The sequence below is a fragment of the Eretmochelys imbricata genome, chromosome 11 (genome assembly GCF_965152235.1).
Source record: "Eretmochelys imbricata isolate rEreImb1 chromosome 11, rEreImb1.hap1, whole genome shotgun sequence".
NCBI classification, from domain to species: domain Eukaryota; kingdom Metazoa; phylum Chordata; order Testudines; family Cheloniidae; genus Eretmochelys; species Eretmochelys imbricata.
Genome location: NC_135582.1, coordinates 28,674,526 through 28,695,797, shown reverse-complemented (window position 1 = coordinate 28,695,797; position 21,272 = coordinate 28,674,526). Strand labels below are relative to the sequence as shown.

General features: G+C 39.7%; 1 protein-coding gene across 3 annotated transcripts in view; it reads right to left on the bottom strand.

The window, feature by feature from the left end:
• The window catches only part of FMNL2 (formin like 2), a 263,378-nt gene that overhangs the window by 44,358 nt on the left and 197,748 nt on the right, over window positions 1-21,272 (bottom strand). For all 3 annotated transcript variants that reach the window (XM_077829846.1, XM_077829845.1, XM_077829847.1), the window contains exons 8-9: window positions 20,706-20,782; window positions 17,832-17,925 (exon numbers count right to left, since the gene is read on the bottom strand). In XM_077829846.1, the coding sequence (XP_077685972.1) occupies window positions 17,832-17,925; window positions 20,706-20,782 (171 nt within the window). The remainder of the gene's footprint in view (window positions 1-17,831; window positions 17,926-20,705; window positions 20,783-21,272) is intronic.

The following is a 21,272-nucleotide window of genomic DNA, read 5'->3' as shown; positions in this document are numbered from 1 at the left end:
AGAAATAAACATAATGGTAGTGCATAAGATCCTCCGCAGCCAGAACAATCAAGGATTGAGTTCTGGGAGACTTCACATGAACGATTCCACACTGATGATGGAAAAATGCTGACATAAACAAATGCTAACTATTTATGATTCGTTCATTAAATCAGGAAACAGCCTATTGTCTACCAGCCCAACAGTCAACTGACAACGACAGTAAACAAATGACACTGGCCCAGTAGAGCAGAGCAGCAGACGTGAAAACGGTGGGGGGGAGAGAGAAACAAAAAAAACAGGACTGTGGCTGTCAGTGGTTGCTTACAGATATCTCACCCTGTCATCAGATGAGGCAGTAATGGGAACATGCGCGTTACAAGAGGCAGTGAACTGACTAATCTTTGATAATAAATTGTATCATCTCATAAAAGAGCAAACTTGTAGCTGCAGTCTAGAGCCTAAAGACTGGCAGATGTCCAAGATATGATGAAATCAAACCCAAATGCATAAAATCATATGTAGCCATTTATATCTGAATACATTTCCAGGATCTGTCATCCACACTGGAAGTATGAGTAAGACCAATAAAACTGATCTTACTTTTATCATCATTATTCAACACAAGAAGAAAGACTAAAGAGGTTACCACAGCTATAAAAAAAAAACCTCTGTCTACATTACGATGGTGAAAAAGACATTTTAGGCTGTATCAGTCGTGTCATTTCAGAAGAACAATGTGTTTTGTTTTGTTTTTGGAAAGCCATCCACTATGGATTCTTTCTTTAAAGAGGACTAGGAATGTGCTAACGAGGTATTCATTTCATAGATATATCACAAATGTAAAATAAAATCCTACAGAAAAACAGTAAGATCTCTTATGGGAAGTTTGATGAAGATGATGTCCACATCACAGCACTATATGTTAGGTCATATAGTTCAGTGTTTCTCAGTCTTTTTGATACCAGGGACTGGCTTGCTGCCTTCCTAAACTGTGTCAGGGAGATCTCAGGGACTGGCGCCAGTCCACAAACTGATCATTGGGAAACACTGATATAGTTCACATCCAGACCACCCGAAAGGAAAGTTCAAATAAGGCAATATGATTGATATGATGTTCCTGTTTTTGCTACGTTTGTATCTGGGCAAGCTCTGGAAAGAGTACCTGAGCAGAGAGTTAGAGATAAAGAGATATTGTCAGGTGATACTTTCAACAAATTAGTGTTGCTAGATGTTTTTATGGACAGCATGTGAGAGATTAAATGAAAATCTGTTCTTCTAGAAGCAGGGTCTCCTCCTACTCAGACAATATCCAATTACACAGAGAAGCATCTAACTTTATTGAAGAATGTGCTCATCTCTCAACTTAGCAGCAAGAAGATACAGCATGATACACATGAATATCCGGCTGGTGAATCTTATCTGGCTGGTGAATCTTGCCCATATGCTCAGGATTCAGCTGATCGCCATATTTGGGGTTGGGAAGGAATTTTCCTCCAGGGCAGACTGGAAGACGCCCTGGAGGTTTTTCACCTTCCTCTGTAGCATGGGGCATGGGTCACTTGCTGGAGGATTCTCTGCTCCTTCAAGTCTTTAAACCATGATCTGAGGACTTCAATAGCTCAGACATAGGTGAGAGGTTTATTGCAGGAGCGGGTGGGTGAGATTCTGTGGCCTGCATTGTGCAGGAGGTCAGACTAGATGATCATAATGGTCCCTTCTGACCTTAATATCTATGAATAATATGATAAGGGTACTCAGTATTTCAACGTTTGGGGTCATAGTTTGTTGGCCAATGGTATAAAGTGCATATTATGAAAGACAGCTGCTGGAACACTATCTCTTCAACATCTGGGGTATTTTTGTTTGTAAGGCTGAAAAGGTTTGCCCTGCCCAGATACAAAGACTGACTCCCAGCAATATATTTATTTATTTATGGAGCTGTATGCCATGAAATGTACATGATTATAAGTATTTCTGGGGGACTGAGCTCTGTGTCTGAGCAGGACAAGAACAGATATAGATATTACAAAAATATACATTTAAAGGAAAGATAATAACAGATATAGATATTATAAACATATAAACACTGCTATTGCCACTGCTACTACGAAGTGACCTTTGATTTCTCAAAAATCCACAGAGAATATATCTGAAATCTCTCAAAGTATTTTGAGCTTGAAGCTATAAATGCTGAGCACAGTTGACTAAAGCCAGAAGATGAATTTTTCTGAAGACTAACCTCGGAAAATATAAACCTTAGCAAAGGTTTTGCAGTTACAGAAATTTTCTAGCAGTACAGATGTTGAAATGACTAGCAAATCATGTGCTTCTCCAAGGTTATTTTAAACTGCTTCCTCTTCCCCTTTCCTTAAGACTTAAGCTTTCAAGTTCTATAACAGTCTCTGACTTTACACAAGCAGAAGAAGCAGCACAATGAATATGTATATTTCACAGCACACACTGTATGACCTGGTGCTACCAATTTTGGATATGGTAATGATAAATATGCTGATGTACAAGCAACACAAAAAATTAAAGAGACACTTTTCTAAATGTTCATTTCTTTCCGTGCTCCTGACTCCACAAGGAGTCTTTCTTTTTCTTCTTCTTACAATAGTCTACTGTGGTCAGGAGGTCCTGCTGTAGGAAAATACCCTTTTAAAGAAATACTCCGTTTTGACTCATTGGGCTGACATTCTTGCAGTTTGTTGGAGAACAAAAGATCCACTTTCTTTCAAGTTATTGGTTAAGTAAACAGTTACTAAAAACTTACTAGGTTCAAATACCTTTTACCTTTTTATGGAGAGGACTAAGCTGCTCACAAATTACTGCTGTACTTCAAAAGGAACAAATCTATTTCCATTTTCTAACACTTACGGACATTATTTATAATACTAAATTATTGTAACAACCAACAGGAATAATTCAGACACATTGTTTATAAATGTGTATATATATGTAGCTCATGATTTAATTATAGAAACTTGAATCTAAATAAAGCATTGCGAGAGTTTGAGGCCAAACAATATTCTCTCACTCCCCTGAAGTGAAAACTAGTGAAATCTAACCAATGAGGGTTCAAGTGCCATTCCACTGCTTTTTGAGTTCACTACATAAAACATTCAAATGACTCTTGGCATTATTAGCACAACACTAGCAGCCATTACCAGACTATGATCAGTGGGGTTTCAAGTCTTTTTACTTGTGAGACATTTAAATCAGAATGATACACATATAAATCCATTAAACTGATGATAAAAACGACCAGGAATTACATGTGTCATCTGATGACTCTTTATTGTTTCACTCTTTTACTAGTTTTACTAGAACACAGAGGGGGCCTGATTCTTCCCTCAGTGACTCAATTCCTCTTTGATTCTTCAGTGGAGTTACTCCTGATTTACACCTGTGCACATGACAGAAAAGTCAGCCCCACTGTTGAAATAACCAGAAAACTATGTGCTTCCCAAAAGTTATTTTCTGTTTCTTTCTTCAAACATATCTGACCTTCCTATATCCCCTTTCAGATTATCTTAATCCCAGTTCTTATTTCACATTATTTCCTCTATCCTCACCGTTTCCAGAAACAAACCTAGCTGGCTGCTTGAAGGGCCTAGTTGAACAAAGCACATAAATATATGTTTACTTTTAAGCACTTGTTTAAGTCCATCCCATCCAGAAAAGCACTTAAGCATTTGCTGAGCTACAAGCCACTGGATTTAATGTGATTTAAGCACATGCTATATGCTTAACATGTTTAAGCATATGTTAATAAAATACGTAAGGAAAGAGTGTTGTCTACTGGTCAGAGCAGGAGACTGGGAGCTAGAACTACTGGACTCTATTTCTTACATGTTTTTTGTATGAGAGTGGTCAAATCAGTTAACCTTTCTTTTCCTCAATCTGTATCTATGGCAAAACTGGCATATGACATCAATTAGTTTTGTGAGGCTTATTTAATTATGGCAGAGTTCCGTGGTCCATGCTCAGTTTTACTTAGTTTTTACTCAGGAAAATTATGCTTTAAGGGGAGTTTAACTGACTAAATCTGAGTAAGGATTCCAGGATTTGACCATTATAAAGCTTACAACGTGCTTTGAAATCCTTGGGTGAAAGACTCTCTAAGTATCACATTATTTTAGATCTCCATTAGAGCCAGGAAAATAGTGTTTGCAAAAGATGTTGAAGTTGTTTTCTTTTTGTAGGACTGAAAATTGTTTTATTATTTTTGTGAAACTTTTAATAATATTTTAATCGTATTTTAAAATAAAAATGGTTTTTGAAATAATTTATTTAATGGACACCAGGTTTTTGGTGAATGAAATATTTCTCTAACCATTTCCAAAACAATGTAGATTAAAAACCTACAAAAAATACTTCATTTCAAAAAGAGGCAATTTTTTGATAAAAATATGTTTAATTCAAAAAATTTCAGCAAGTTCCATCATGGCCAGAATTTTTTGTGGATTCTTTTTCAGGATCTGCTCTATGACAGCCAAATCACTGAACCTCTCTCTTCCTCACTTCGCCTATCTATATAGATTTTGCTAGTTTACCTCACAAGGGTATTTGGAAGCTTCATTCATGGGTGCATAGTGTTGAGACTGAGCCCTTGTTGAAAAGTACTATTTGTGTGCAGAGTAAAGAATTTGTTTTCTGTAACAGGTACTTACATCAATCATCAGTGGCCTTCCTGCTTGCCTGATATCAAAGTAGAACTACCGACCTAGGCTACCAGAGCAGCATATAAAATGTGCTGTCACTTAACAAGCCACCAACATTACATGAGTTAGACTTAACCCTCCTATGTATTCCTCTTCTCAAAACAGTGAACAGACACCAAAATTCTGTCTAGATTGTACTAAAGCCACACTAATAGAAAAGAAGTTTAACTCCCATTTTTACAGTGTGTCCCTACTGGTATAATCATGGAAGTGGAAGACACAGAAGATGAGGAATGTGATTCTTAGTTTGGTTCCTTAGTTTTATAAGCTGAAGGCGGGACATAGTTAAAGCATATCTGAGGGTGTAACACCCTGCTTAGATCCTAGTAATGACGCCAGAATTGTTTAAAATATTCCTCACCATTATTTTTGTGAGACCCCCTTCATCTTTGCTACCTCAAACACATTTTTATGGCATCCTGCCTACATCAAAGGAAAGCCCTGAAGATTATTAGATGAGGATGAACGCAGCAGCTGAGCTGATGCAACAAATGACTACTGGTAGAGGAATGGCATAGGAATGAGAGGCATTAATGTAGAAAACTCTATAAAAATATACAATGCTGCCCAGGCCTTAATCTGTCAAGTGCTTCTTAAATGTTAAGCCCATTTGCAAACTGACTTTATATATCAGAGAAACATATGAAGCATGAACCTTTAAGAAGTTATGACAACATATTTTCTGACAGTGTTAGGGGTGCTTCAACTTGACAGAAAAGGGCTGCAGAGGCTCAGGCACTGATTTTTACTCAGGGGAGGATTAAACATGCCATTTATAGCACAGGAAATCTCTAAGTAAAACTTTCTTGTCTTACCGCCAACCAAAGAAAAGCCCAAAATTGTACACTGTGCACTGCTGTCAGAAATAGACAGGTATGTTAGCAAGTCTGTACAAGGATCAGGTGCACAACCACCACGTGAAAGAGGTGACTATTAACACTTAGCGCCAGAGAGAGAAATTCTAATGATCTGAGTTTTGATCCTCCTTGCTAGAGTTCAGGAACTTGTGAGTTATAATCCCAGTTTTTTCCCCATTTCTTTGGTGGAAAAGTCATTTAACCACTCTGCTCAGCTGCCCTAGCTGTAAAATGGGGGTGCATAAGGATGCTGTGAGAATTAATCAGTTGAGGCTAGATCCTGGTCCTACTGATGCCCAAGGGCTTTGGATCAGGGCCTTGCATGTAAGTAAAACAGTGCTACATACACTTTGAGATATTATTAATTATTATTATTATAAATAATTGAACAAAGAAATTTAGCTCCACTCACAGCTCACACCAGTGAGCAAACCTAATTCAAAGCCTCAAGAGCTGATACGAAGTATCAAGATTTTGAGGACTGGTTTGAGCTATTCTGACCTTTAGAACCCTGTTACTTTCCAGTCTGCTAGGCAAATGGTTGTTTCCAAGGGAGAAATTATATGAGAAGTTCTGAGTTCTAGAAAAGTTCTCATGCAGGACTGGCTTAAAACTCTGCATTACAGGTCCAGCTCTAATCTATACCCATATCTGTATATGCAATATGTCTGTAGTTTACAAAGATTTTAAAATGTTACAATCTGATGGGAGAGTTGTGCTTTATAATAATTTTAATTCTTTGGCAACTTTAGACACGTGCAGACTTTATAATCATATCACAGCTGTGTACATACAATGTATGCTACAGGTATGTACAATGTATACATATAGCTACACACAGAATACCTCAGGAAAGTAATTAATCTTTGCTATATTGCAATAAATGCAAATCTCAACACAATCTTAAGTATGGCACCTATAAAAATGTCAAATTTATAACCTTGGGGGGAATCCTTCAGACTCCATGTAGTCAGGGCCAAATTCTCTGACTCACTCTACTCCTCTGGTACATGCAAAGGGAGCAGAAAGCAGCTGGGTCTTGCCTGCTGAGAATTTCCCTACCCTAGGGAAGTCCCCAGTGGGTGTAAAGCGGAGAATCTGGCCCCCCAGTGTTTTGTTTTTTCTATACTGGTCTGATTTTGACTCAAATACACGTATTGTCAAAAATATGTTATAAGACATAAAAATGGCCACACTGTCCTGTGCACACACTGGTAATGTTACAGAGAATGAACAAACCCTCATCTGAGGGCTAGGCTGATGCCGTCACTGAGGCCGGTGCATGAAGGCGATTCATCACGAGCAGGTGCCCACCCATGTTCATGTCCAACTCATTGGAACAGATTCATGGGAAATTGCTGTATGCAGTAAAAAGGTACAACTATCTGAAACATTACATGAGAGAGAAAAGGTGGGTGAGATCATATCTTTTATTGGACCAACGTCTGTCCAAGCTTGCTTCTTTCACCATCCAATAAAAGATATTACCTCATCCACCTTGTCTTTCAAATATAACATTACACATGCTAATGGGGTAGAAAAAGCTCTGCTCATATGCTGCCTTTCTGAGAGAAAAGTTGAGCAAAGCAGAGATGTTCTGGCACCCACCCTGCAAATGAGAGGACATACAGCTAGAAAAGAGTAGAACTTGGGTTTATAGAGCACCTTTCATACCCAAGGGATTCACTCTGCAAAGGTTAGATACTGATACTGCAGTGATTGTGCAGCCAAACACAAGTCATTATAACTTCAGAAATAGCTTACGCCCAGCTCTAGACCTTGGAATTGGTTTCTTTTGAAAGAGGGAATTCTGGCCAAGACAACTATGTTATCCCACACTCCTTCCGTGGGAAAAATATAGTACCACAATGTCTCTAATTTCCACTAGGACAGCCACTAGGGACTTGGGTTTAATAGCCCATACAAAGGACAGCACTGCCAACAATGCACAAAACTCCGTTTTGTACTGTCAGCATTGGGTACAAGCTTAAAAATCTTCCTAGAAGTGAGAATGCTCCCACATGAGCCATACCCTCAGCAGTACCTCACTAATATCTGCTTAAGAAAAAATCAGTTCAACAAGCTTTTCTGCTGGGCTTGTATTCTTCCTGTGTCTATTCTGCTGATTTAAGAACACCCTGTGATAATGGAATGCTCCACTGTGGGCAAGATAGCCTCTGCACCCCCAGTAAAAAGTCTCCAACATTCTTGGATCCTTATAACACAAAACTCTTAGTAAAAAAATACATGCATGATAGTGTAGTTACAATGCATTGTAGAAACATGAACTAACTGAGTGGATGACAATGGGCTGGTAAATGTCTGACTTCTCCATCCCCAAGCAACATGGAACCTGCTCTTGCTCACACTGAAGTCAATGAGAATTTTGCTTTGAGCATAAATGGGTCCAGCAAGAGGCTCCTTGTGATGACGATGTTCTATTGCCCATACTTTAACATGAACATTCTTCTAAAATACACTGATAGCAGTAGATTCATTGATAACAACAGGTCAAATCCCAACAAGTGCTGCACACCTAGGAACTTAGTTCCCCACTTAGTTCAATGGGAGTAGGATCAGACACCTGATGAGCATGGGCAGCTCCCACTGAAGTGAATGGGGGTTACCAGTGCTCAGCACTTATCAGGTTGGACTCAATGGTAGGCCTGAGAAAGAACACAGAGAAAGATGAAACCCATGCACTGAACCATGTGGGTCCAATTGGACCCTACCTACCTACCGACACAATTCAACTATATACACTTCTATAATACTCAGATTTCAATTGACTGCTCCTTTAGGTCACAATTATGCAAAGAGCTGAGAACCCCCAAATCCCACTGACCCCTAAATGCTTTGGCTGCCTGTTACTGCAATAGCATAGCAGCAGTGCTTTTGAGAGCAGAGATGGGTGAACCTCAACCTTTTTAGCAGCAATGTTCAATTTGGCTAATGGCAAAGTTTGGATGCTTTTTAGATGTTTCAATCCAATCTTCTTGAGTCTTCCAAACCGGGCAAGGAATCTCATGAGAACAGGATTTCATGAGAGATTTCAAGTGCCTCCAGCTGGGCTAAAGTACTGCACGAACACCCTCTCTTTCCGGTAGTCTAGTGCTTCCACTTCCGGGAAGAACCAGGAAGGTCAGAAGTGTACCAAAAAAAGGGTATCTGAACTTTCAAAACTCAACGTTCCGTTTAGGCTTCGTTTCAATTCTGGGTGAAGGCATAGGTTGGCTCTTATGTCCCATCTGCCTGTGAAAGAGAAACTTGCTCAGAGTCAATTCTTGGTGTATCAGCTAGATTTCAGTGTTAGAGAGAACCATAAACAATCAAAAAGAAAAGATCTACAATCCTCTGCAATGCAGAAAGGGAGTACAAATACTTTTCATGTGGTATGTAATAAAGAGACTTGACAGAAGCTGAAGAAAAAAACTGGAAATACTCAGTGGGATTACCCATTTAATATTATAAAACGCATTTCTTAAAACAAAAACAAACAAAAACCAACTATAGTATCAGATTCTAAAGGAAGTCCAAAACACAGCTATCCATCAAGGCACATAAACAGCTTCTTGGCTAAACCAATTTTTAGTTTAAACTGATATAATGGAAAATGTGAGAAAAATGAGACTGCACACCTTTGGAGACCTTTTTGAGTATTGGAATTACTTTGCACAATAGAGCTTGGCTGTAATGAATTCCCTACAAAAAGCCACTCCGCTTACAAATCTATAGGTATCTGGGGTCCCAGGCTATTCTACATAGCCACCAAGGATCAAAGTTATTCTTTGGAAACCCACCAGATAAAGAAAGCCAGTGTGCATATACCTAACAGAGAAGTAAAATTTCCCCAGACAGATTTTACTGCCTTGAAAAATAAAGATTTTCAAAAAATTCACGGCTCTAACATGGATTGGAATGTTTACCTTTTTCACCAGCATCCTTCTCCACACTTCCTGGTTCATAACCCAGTTGGCTCAATACCTACTGTTCTGCCAATAGGAAAAGTGGTTTGTTTGTTTCTCAGGCTGTGAAAAACACCCTTACCGCAGTGAAGAAATTTGACTCAAGATTTTTTGCACATTCAACAAGAAAATATGTAACTTTTTATACATTCTTTTGCATGTCTCCAGCAAAACGTCATGGCCTTCTGACTACGATTAAGTACAGCAAAACACTTACAATTTGATCCATCCTCTATCTGGGGACTATATCCAACTCTGGCACACTGATGGGCTTGATGAGCTAAAAGGTCTTCTCCAGTTCCATCTTCTATCATCCCATCAACTTGAAGATGGCATTGCCAGTGAAGGCAGGCTAGGCAGCAATGAATGAAGAGGGAATTTGGATGATGGTAACTAATCTGACGGATAGCAAGAACAGCTTTGCCAAAGAAATCACCCAGTGTCTGCCATGGGATTGGGTAATAGAAGGATAAATTCCAAGATAGGCAACACCTTGTACAGTAACTCCCCACTTAACGTCCTCTTGCTTAACGTTGTTTCAATCTTATGTCCCTGCTCAATTATAGAACATGCTCCATTTAAAGTTGTGCAATGCTTCGCTATAACATCGTTTGGCTGCCTGCTTTGCCCACAGCTGGCAGCCCCGCTATCAGCTCCCCCCCGCCCCGCCAACAGCACCTTCCACCCGCCGACAGACCCCATGGATCAGTGCCTTCCCCCTCCTGCCCGCGGCAGTTGGCTGCCTTGCAGCATTCAGGAGGGGGGGGAGGAGCGAGGACTCGGCGTGCAGGCTCCCCTGCCATCTGCTGCCTCCTGAATGCCACAAACCAGCTGATTGCCAGGGGCAGGAGGCAAGGGAGGTAGGGGGGAGGCTGCATGCCGAGTCCTCGCTCCTCCCCCTTCCTCCTGCCCCCTGAACGTCACAGGCCAGCTGACTGCCACAGGCCGGAGGGAGGGGGGAGGAGCGAGGACACGGCACACAGGCTTCCCCTCCCTCCCCTGCCTCCTGCCCGCAGCAATCAGCTAGCTTGCGGTATTCAGGAGGCAGGGGAGGGAGGGGGAGCCTGTGTGCTGTGTCCTCGCTCCTCCCCCCTCCCTCCTGAATGCTGCAAACCAGCTGATTGCTGCAGGCAGGAGAGGGAGGGGAGAGGAGCGAGAACGCGGCATGCGGAGTAAAGGGGGGAGGAAGAAGAGGCGGGTTAAGGGTGGGGGCTTGGGGGAAGGGGTGGAGTGGGCGGGCCGAGGGTTGAGCCCCCCACCCCTGGTGCTTGCAGAGTAGGGGAAGCTGCCGCTGCTGCTGCGCAACGTGCTTCTCCTAGCCTACAGCACCTTCAGCCTCCTTGCCTGCCTCATTGTCTGCAGGGCCAGGGGGCTGTGCCTGGGTGGGGTAAGGCGGGGGCACCTCCCAACTATAGTCCTGTACTGCATGGCAAAAAAAAAAATTCCCTAGAACCTAACCCCCCCATTTACATTCATTCTTATGGGGAAATTGGATTTGCTTAACATTGTTTCGCTTAAAGTTGCATTTTTCAGGAACATAACTACAACGTTAAGTGAGGAGTTATTGTACTCTAAGGCTCTGAAGATTTTTTTTGTTTTTGTGGAAACAGAGAGAAAATAAACAAAAGTAAGCGTAGGGGTATCTATCTAGCTACACATTTTACCACCTTGGTCATGATGTTTAAGGACCTGAGTGTCTTAGATCTTCAAAAAGTATTAGAAGGAGCCAAGCCATGAAATCAACACTATAAGACCCTCAAAGGTCTTCAGTTCTAGTCATCATCATTGTTTATCACTCCAAAACCACAACCCAGACTTGCTGTTATCACTTCAGTTCTAGTGCATCCCACCATCAGCATTCACTGGAACAGAGTCTAATATTCAAGTTTAGAAACAGTTCATTCATACGCTACATTGTGCAACTAAGTCATAAGAAATCTTACTGTGAAATGCAGCTCTGAATTTCACCTCTGTATCACAGCAATTATTTACTGCTATTAAAACCAGTTCTCAATACTGGAAAATGAGGACTAGCTGCAAGTGGATGAAAACAGGTATCATGGTAAGAATGAGAATTCCTAACCTAGCCAGCAGTTGAGTACTCCATTCAAACAGCATTTTCCTCCCATATGCTGCAAACAAAACAAGCAGCAGGCTGTAAACAGCAAAAAGAAAAGGAAATAGCTAACAAAATGCCACTGGCTGTTCTATTACACGTGGGACAGTAGCTCTAATTTATTTCACATAAATATAGTAAAATTTAGTCAAGCAACACATGCAGATAGGAAGTGTTCCTCAGAGAGAGAGCAAGAGAGGGCCCTGAAATACATACTGGAGCTGCTTTCTTTAAGAAAAGGGTAAGTAACCTCTGCTCACTCCAGGATGTAAACCAAAACCGAGGAGCAATTTCCACTGTTAGCACAATTTACTTGTAATCCTTCTACCCCAGGATGTTTTAGAGGCTGGATTAGGGTAGACTACACTCCAAGAGCTGCTGGAACCAAACCCAAGTCCCTCGTAAATAAAACTAGACAGACTCTCAAATACCAAGTTAATAAAGTGCAGCACAATTTCCCTCTGACATACAATGGCCAACCAATATTGGGACAGTTATGAAACTGATTTTATAGTGCAGAGAATGGTGCAAAAGGCCACCTTGTCCAGAAAGAGGCAGGAGATGGACTCTTCAAACCCTATTCAGGCTCTCTTTCATCTTTATCTTAGATTTACTCCTCCTGAAAATGGATTAGATTAATTTAAGAACCTTGACACAGGAATTAATTCTCCTCACCACTATAATGGAATGAAGGAAATGTGCAAGACCCAGAATTTGGACAAGCTCTTCAAGAAAACCTCCATCCCAGAGGACTGCAACAGAAATGGTACTACCAAATAGCTTCTAGGCTATGGAATGCAACTCATCAAATGGGTACATGAACTGCAACAGAATAACCGCTAGTTGGTGACACTCAACTACCATCTTCTGGTCCAAATTACTGAGAATGACAATTGTACAAAACGCAGACTATTAAAAGTGGAGACTGATGAGAAGTGTGGAGATACTGATGGTTCCTCACTACACAGAGATTTCTGTGTGGGCTCAGCCTTGCCTATCTTTTCTTTCTGCTTGAATGTACAACCTGCCCCCACAACTTGGAATACCTATGATTAGAGCAATTGATTGAAACATACTCTTCTGCCCTCTAACAAACATATTCAGGACAGAGCTCCCTATTTCTCCATCAATTCTGAACCATATCTTCCTGCTTCGTTTCCATTCCCCTTCGGGTGCATGAGATTCATAGATATTTTTTCCCTTCAGGGGTATGCTACAGTAGGGTTTGGTACCTCCTCAATATTCTAGTTTGCAACAGTTTGGCTTTAGTATATCCACATGGCTCTGTTTCAGAAATAATCAGTTATGACATTGCTTTAATTATTCTGCAGAAAACAAATAAGCCCTTGAGCTGAGTCAGGCTCTCTGTCTACACTGACTGCCTGGGTTCAAGAACCAATATTGCGAAGGGTTTCAGGTGCAATCACTGGACAAAAATAATTTTTATGAGCCAGGTTTTTAAAAAAAGAAATAGAAAAGAAAAAAAAACGTATGCCTCAGTCAGACTGCCTGGCCCTTGCCAGAAAAGCCATATTCTTTAAAACATTTTCAAAATGGATTCTTGAAAACTGTTTCAGACTACCAGCACTGTCCCTGCACAGTCAAAGCCTAAAGGCCAAATTCTGCATGTCAGCATAAACTTGAAAACAAGTTTACTGAAATCGCTGATATTCCTCCTGCCTTGCACTGGTGTGAATGAGAGGAGAATTTAGTCTGAAATGTATTGTTCTCTTTACTGACTTACATAGAATGAGTTTCAGACTTCAGTTCAGGTTTCTTTTGAAGCTAGTTTATGGCATGCAAGTAAAATGGCAGAGATCTAGCTTGACAAGGTCTAATCTGTCTTCCTTTTTTATACTGTGTCTGATGAAAGACCCACAATGAAACTGTGGCAGAATTACAACATATAGTTAAAGATGCCATAATAATATTATTATGCTCACAGTATTTTAAATTAAAGCTATACTGCTATAAATCTGCCATTAAATATTTTACATGTCAATGACTCAGAGATCTGTAATATGACTGGCTAAAAAAAGTCAGAGCATAAAGCCCTGAAATCATTACTGAAAACTAATTCTTGAACCAGAACAAACTGGAAAACAGAACAAGAAATAAATATCAGAATCAGACAAATAGAAAAATAGTTAGAAACAGAATTTATGGACATAAAATCACTCTTTGCACTATAACTCCAATGATAACATTCAGACAGCTCCATTACTACAGAACAACTTGATCAAACAGAATATGATACAAGTGAATAAACAACAAAATACAAACTGGGTTATAAAAGTCTCTCAAAACTAGCTGCAAGAGAAACATAAAACAGCAACAAGAAGTTATATTAAAAAAATTATAGGAGACAGTAAAAGTAACTTTTGACTTATTTGTGACACATAATGACTATAAATACCTATAGAGAAGTGATTACAAAGGTTCACAGGCTGATTTGATAAGTGATATGCATTATGTAGTGACTTGCCAAACTAGTCTGTAATTCCTAACAATTACCTCCTGTCATAAATATAAAGGGAAGGGTAAACCCCTTTAAAATCCCTCCTGGCCAGAGGAAAAATCCTCTCACCTATAAAGGGTTAAGAAGCTAAAGGTAACCTCGCTGGCACCTGACCAAAATGACCAATGAGGAGACAAGATACTTTCAAAAGCTGGAAGGAGGGAGAGAAACAAAGGGTCTGTGTCTGTCTGTATGCTGCTTTTGCCAGGGACAGAACAGGAATGGAGTCTTAGAACTTTTAGTAAGTAATCTAGCTAGGTATGTCTTAGATTATGATTTCTTTAAATGGCTGAGAAAAGAACTGTGCTGAATAGAATGACTATCCCTGTCTGTGTGTCTTTTTTGTTACTTAAGGTTTTGCCTAGAGGGATTATCTATGTTTTGAATCTAATTACCCTGTAAGGTATCTACCATCCTGATTTTACAGAGGTGATTCCTTTACTTCTATTAAAAGTCTTCTTGTAAGAAAACTGAATGCTTTTTCATTGTTCTAAGATCCAAGGGTTTGGGTCTATGGTCACCTATGCAAATTGGTGAGGATTTTTACCAAACCTTCCCCAGGAAGTGGGGTGCAAGGGTTGGGAGGATTTTGGGGGGGAAAGATGTGATCAAACTATGTTTCCCAGTAAACCCAGTTAAAGTTTGGTGGTGGCAGTGGAAATTCCAAGGGCAAAGGGTAAAATTAATTTGTACCTTGGGGAAGTTTTAACCTAAGCTGGTAAAAGTAAGCTTAGGAGGTTTTCATGCAGGTCCCCACATCTGTACCCTAGAGTTCAGAGTGGAGGAGGAACCTTGACACCTCCCTTCTACAATACTTCTGTATACAGAATTTTAAACTGGAATAATGATGCTGTATTTAGCACTCAGTCAGCACTTTCTGTATTTAAAGCCCTTCACAAACATTATCCAGTTATTCCTCACAACATTCTCATTATGTTCATTTGTATTATTCATTTCCTTTTACAAAGGTGCAAACTATGTCAGAGATCAGAGTAGCAGCCGTGTTAGTCCATATTTGCAAAAAGAAATGGAGTACTTGTGGCACCTTAGAGACTAACAAATTTATTTGAGCATAAGCTTTCGTGAGCTACAGCATCCGATGAAGTGAGCTGTAGCTCATGAAAGCTTATGCTCAAATAAATTTGTTAGTCTCTAAGGTGCCACAAGTCCTCCTTTTCTTTGTATGTCAGAGATGTAAAGTAACTTGCCCAAAGCCACAAATGAACAAGTGAAAGAGCTAGATTAAAACTCCAATACCCAGTTCTGTGCCTACACAACAGGACCACGATTCTTTTTCAATCTGTGGATAGAGTGCCTGATTTCAATGTACCATTTTTCCATTGTGTCACTGCAATTGACAGGCACAGGGTTATAACCACAGTTATCTACAGGCACAAATAATGTCATTTATATCTCTAATTACCTGACATACAAGTGCAATCATGGAAGCAGACGTGTAAATGACATCAAATACATTCCTATGTAGTTCTAGGTACAAAACCATGCTCACAATTATTTGCTCTTGCAAGATTGAGGGTGCAGTAGAGGCAAGGTGGAGACCACTTTCAAAATTATGCTCAGAATCTGAAATTACAGCTGTCCAGCAACTATAGGTATGCTAAAGTTGCATAATAATAGGTGTAATTTTACATCCGAATTCTAGTTGGGAGAATTCCCAAAATGCAAAGCAATTTTTTTCGGGGGGAACAACTTCCATCAGTGTGGTTGAAAGCATAATTTTACTATCAGACTATGTGCTAAAGGTAGTAAAGGTAAAACTACTAGTGACTTCAGTGGGAGCAAAGTTAGCTTAACACAGAGTGCTTTTGAAAATCCCACCTTAAGTACTACAGCTGATAAGATAGTCATGTATTAATTGGGATGAAATTGCAAGTACGATTGTTGTGAATCAGACATTTATTTTTGCTGCGGTATGTAAAGGGTCACAGTTAACTGGCCCAACATATACATTTTACTTAGCTAAAGAAACAAAGCGCCAGAAATAAAAATGTTCCTGCTGTTTACATGGTTAGGGAGGAGCGAGGCATTATGAGGTGGAAAATGGACGGCAAGCTTCTGGGAAGCCAGCTAGGGGCTGTATGACAACCTTTCAAAAACAGAGGAGTTCTCTGCATTAGAATTTAGTTCAATGTGTGTTAGCTTCTCACTGCAGAACAACCAAATGACTGAGCTTACACTTGCTTTCTGGGTTGGACAATTGAAAAATATTTATATTTTTTATCTCAACAGCAATGGAGGATTTAATAAAAAACAAAACAAAAGAAACCCCACATTTGTTCACAATCTAGTTGGTATTCATCAAATTCTAACAATTTTAGATCAAACTTGGTGAAGCAACAATTTTCTCTTTAATGATGAACCCAAACGTATATATCTCCAACACCCAGGAAGAAAACCTTGCTTTACTTTAGTCAATGGGAGTTTTGCCATTAACTTCAAGAGGGTCAGGATTCCACCCCGAGGTTTGATTTTGCAATCCCTCCACATGTGAAATTCCACTGATGGCAAAAGTAGTTTTGCACTCAGAACTTTGGGAAATGGCCCTATAAAGTGGAAGAGCAATTTAGAAACAAAAACTGTGTTTGGTTCATCTGAGAACCTATAAAAGGGATCCTAAACTGCATCTCAGGTGGATATCCCCTTCCACCACTTTGGCTAGACTTCTATTTTTAGCATGGTTGCTCGATGAGAGCTAACACGGGTATGTCTCCGCAAGCTGGAAATCACACCTCCAGCTCTAATATAGACAAACTGTTGGTCAAGAGTGCACAGAATTACTGCATGCCAGCTATTTCAGTTCTGCAAATCAACCTGAAAATTTGTGTTTTATATCCCAGCTCATATCATTTTGATTTGAATTTCTATGCTATTTTAAAAATTGAATTTAGCAATAGTGAATCCAATACTATATTTTGTCACATCTAATTAAAATGAATGAAATAGGAGGCCTCAGTCTCCTATCTTGCTATGTCATATTTGATAGCCAATATGAAAGTGGTAAGGACAGCCCAAGGAAAACTGAGTGTAAACAGATGAACGTACAGGAGGTAACATTATGTTAAGAGTTTTTGAGAATTTTTAGCTTTCATTTTGAACAGTCAGATTCTTCTGAAATGACGACAATCCTGATATTGATTTACACTCCCATGGACTTCAAGGGAGTTCCACAAGCAGAAGAATGGAAAGTCTGGTTATATGTAGAGATGGGTTCAAAATTTGAATCTGAATCCATTTCCTTCCTGCAACTCTGGAGACATTCAAATCTGCACCAAAATCTGCCACATGGGTTCATCTCTACTTGTATATTAAGAGTCATATAATAAAAACAAACACTTTAAATTTAGGTGTGAAATGTGGAAAACAGAAGCTCTTATGAGACTTATCACTTCATCAAAGCATCACCTGATTCTGTTCTCACTAATTTCAGCCTGAACGATGATTAACTCTACTGGAGCTGAATGGAGTAGAACTGGTGTCAGATCAGAATCAGGCCCTAACCCTCTGTTTATGTCACTGATCTCTAAGTAGTTTGTGGAACATCAGCCACTCTCCATACCTCAGGAAATTAAGATAAACCATGAAGCTCCAGCAGACCATAGCAAAACTATATGTATGCACATCAGGCTCTGATGAAGCAGAATAACATACCTCCTTAAAGTTATCGAACGCAGATAAAATAATTTCATGCCCTCCTCTGACAAGACAAACGGCTGCTAACAGTTCTAAGACAAGGGCTTTTGTTCTGTTAAAAAAGAAAGAAAACACAAGAATTAATGACAAAGTGATGATTCAGCTTCTACCTCATTTGCAAGATGGATGTGATGACTCAATACAATTATTTGCCCTCAGTATCTTTTTACCCTTTAAGTCGCTTTGAAAGCCTGATTCTTCAAGGTGCTGAGAACCTCCTGAAACATTCTGAGCATCTTCAGATCCAGAGTACTTGGCACTCCATAATGCAGGTGAGTGGTTTTATATATATATATACTTAAAGGGGGATCACTTTACAAAATTCATACACATCATGAACAGCTATTATTGGTCAGCTATTTTTACCATAATGTGGCATATTTCCCCTAAAAGTTCAACGTTAAAGGAATGTGCTTTTGATTCAAATCTACGGTTTTCCTAGATACAATTGTGAAAAATCCTCCATGACAATTATTTTATTTATACTACAATATAACAAGAGGTGCCTATCGTCACTGAATTATGCGATGTTTTATCATGTTTTTCCCTCCTTAGTGGGAAATTCTGAGCAAGCTGGATGGCGGCCAAGCTCACACGAAGATCATTCCCTTTCATCCATAAAAAGAAAAATAATTAATCTAAAATATTGCTGATAGAAAAGCATGCAACAAACTCCAAGTGCCTGTAACATAATGGAACTCATCATACTCCTTGCATTGCACAGCTAAGGCAAGGGCACTCGTATGGCCTTGTCCAGAAGAACTACTGACAGGCAGTAAAATCACAAAGACATATAAGGAATTAATCACATGCTTAGGTGCTTTCTTGAATCAGGGCCTTAGATGGAGATGCCATTTTGCTTTTAAACTGTTACAGTAAGAGCTGGACACAGATAAAATGTTCACTTTCCCGACAATCCTGAATGGATTTTTATATTTTTAAATCAGATTCTAATTGCCAGTTTTTTCCCTGCCCCACAAAAACCCACAGGAGGATCAAAACTCTGCTAGTAGGTTCAAAGAGTTCTTGTAACGGAATATCATTCACGTCCTCCCTTCAAGTAGAGGGATTCATACTGATTATAGATAGGAAGGGGCAAGGCCCACTAACCCACAGATCCCCAGGACCCATCTGGTGTGCAGAGGGATCATGAGGATCCTGAACTGCTCCAGACTGATTGCAGCAGCCATCTCTCCCATAGCTGCAAAGTCTGCCATGGGTATGTGCATCCTACATCATTTCCATCTGGGCTGGCAGGCAGGAGGGACAATTAATGTTGCTTTGGTCGCATCCATTTGGGCACAAGAGGAACATGCTGAAATCATGTCTACTCCCTGAGTCCACCCTCCAATTAGCCCACTAATGTCTGTGGAGCTCCAGTGGTACAGTGTGTATGGTTATGGTGCTTGGTTATACGGAGGACAAAGCACAGAGCTGCTGCTTCCCTCTTTCCACAGAACAGCAACCCTCACCCATTCAGCTCACAAGCCAGGCTCCCAAAATCATGAGTGGCTTAAAAATCATAAGATTTTAAACCATAATACATTTTGGTTTCTTCACATTTGCCTTCTACTTTATGATTCTTTGGGGTTCTTAGCTTTATTAAAAAATGAAAGCTGAGATTCTTAAATAATCACCTGATTACTAGAGATGGAGCTTTAAAAAACCCCACTAAATATCCTGTGACTTATAATATTGTGAGACTTGGCAATACCGTTTTCACACCTTTCCACACGTCTGACTACAGAAAGTCATGCACCAACTTCGACCAGAACAACATAATTTCAGATGTCTACATTCTAAAGAGGAAGCACTGAAGAAAGACTGTAGTGATATGGTCTCAGTTTTCCTCGCTTTCTGTAGTTTTATCTTTCACTGTATACACAAGACTGTTTCTCGTATTTGGCTTCAACCAACATTCAATAATTTCTCAGGGTCCTGAGATCTGGAAATTCTGGGGATCCAAACTTTAGCTTGGCAACTCCCAGCAGAGCAAGAGTGTGTGGGGAGTGAGAGAGGAGTAAGCATGCAGCGAGGAACCCAAGTACGAATGAAGCCACTTTGTACAGGCACTGTACAAACAAAGGATAAAAGACAGTCCCTGTTCTGAAGAGCTCACAAGCCAAGGAACTTCCACTTTAATAAGCAATAACATTGTTCTCGCTAGCTCTCTTACAAAACCTGTGCTGGGTTCTAAAACAGTTGGGTGTCTAAGGGTTTGTCTGTATTATAAACCTTGGGTGAAATCCTGGATCCATTGAATTCAATGGCAAATCTCCCATTGAGTTCAACAGGGCCAGGATTTCACCCCTTTCCCTATAATATCTAAATCAATTTAAAATCAATGTAGTCACACCTGTCCAAACGCCTAATTACAGACCCATGCGGTATATTACTAGTAATTACAGGCTTAAGTGAACATGGTTTCAGCAAAAAGAAAAGGAGGACTTGTGGCACCTTAGAGACTAACAAATTTATTTGAGCATAAGCTTTTGTGAGCTCCAGCTCACTTCATCAGATGCAATCTGAATGCATCCAATGAAGTGAGCTGTAGCTAACAAAAGTTTATGCTCAAATAAATTTGTTAGTCTCTGAGGTGCCACAAGTACTCCTTTTCTTTTTGCGGATACAGACTAACATGGCTGCTAACATGGTTTCAGTGTAATTTTAACTAGTTTAAGTTTATCTACATTAGAGGTTGCACCATTGCATCTAAATTGATTTAGTTATTCTGGTGCAAAAAACTTGTTCATAGGCAAGTTTGAAACGCATCTGTAAAAGCCATCAAATGCAGTATATTCTTTACTTTTTACTCAATTCCTGACATCTTACCTGGGATTCTTGTTGTTCAGGCTTAGTGCAATTTCATTAACAGCATGTGGATGGGACATGACCATATTGAATCCATACTGAAATGGGAAGGGGAAACACTGTTTCAGTTTTGAGACTGCAATTATTCTTTCAAAAATTCCAGTAAATTACATATCTATGACCAATTCTGGCAACCCTTCATAGCTTTGTATGCCAAACAAAACTTTGTCAAGTTTACAGTATCAGTCAGCACATTTACATTTAATATTGTACATACCAACTGTTCTTCCACCAGCAGTATGGAAAGTACTTTTGGTTTGGCTGTGAGGCATCTGACAGACACAGACTCTAATAATCTTCTGGAATGCCCATTGCCAGCCCCTCATCCTTTTCTTTTTTCTATTTTCCCCCTGCCCCCTCCCCCAATTTTGGACCTTTTGATCAATCAAGTGTGTCATTTACCCTTCAAAAAAGAGTTTCTAATCCAATACAGAATAGTATATGTGTTCTAACACACACATATCTATATTTCTATATAACGGTTTATAATATTTATAAGACAATTACTGTTTGTGTTTTAAATATGCA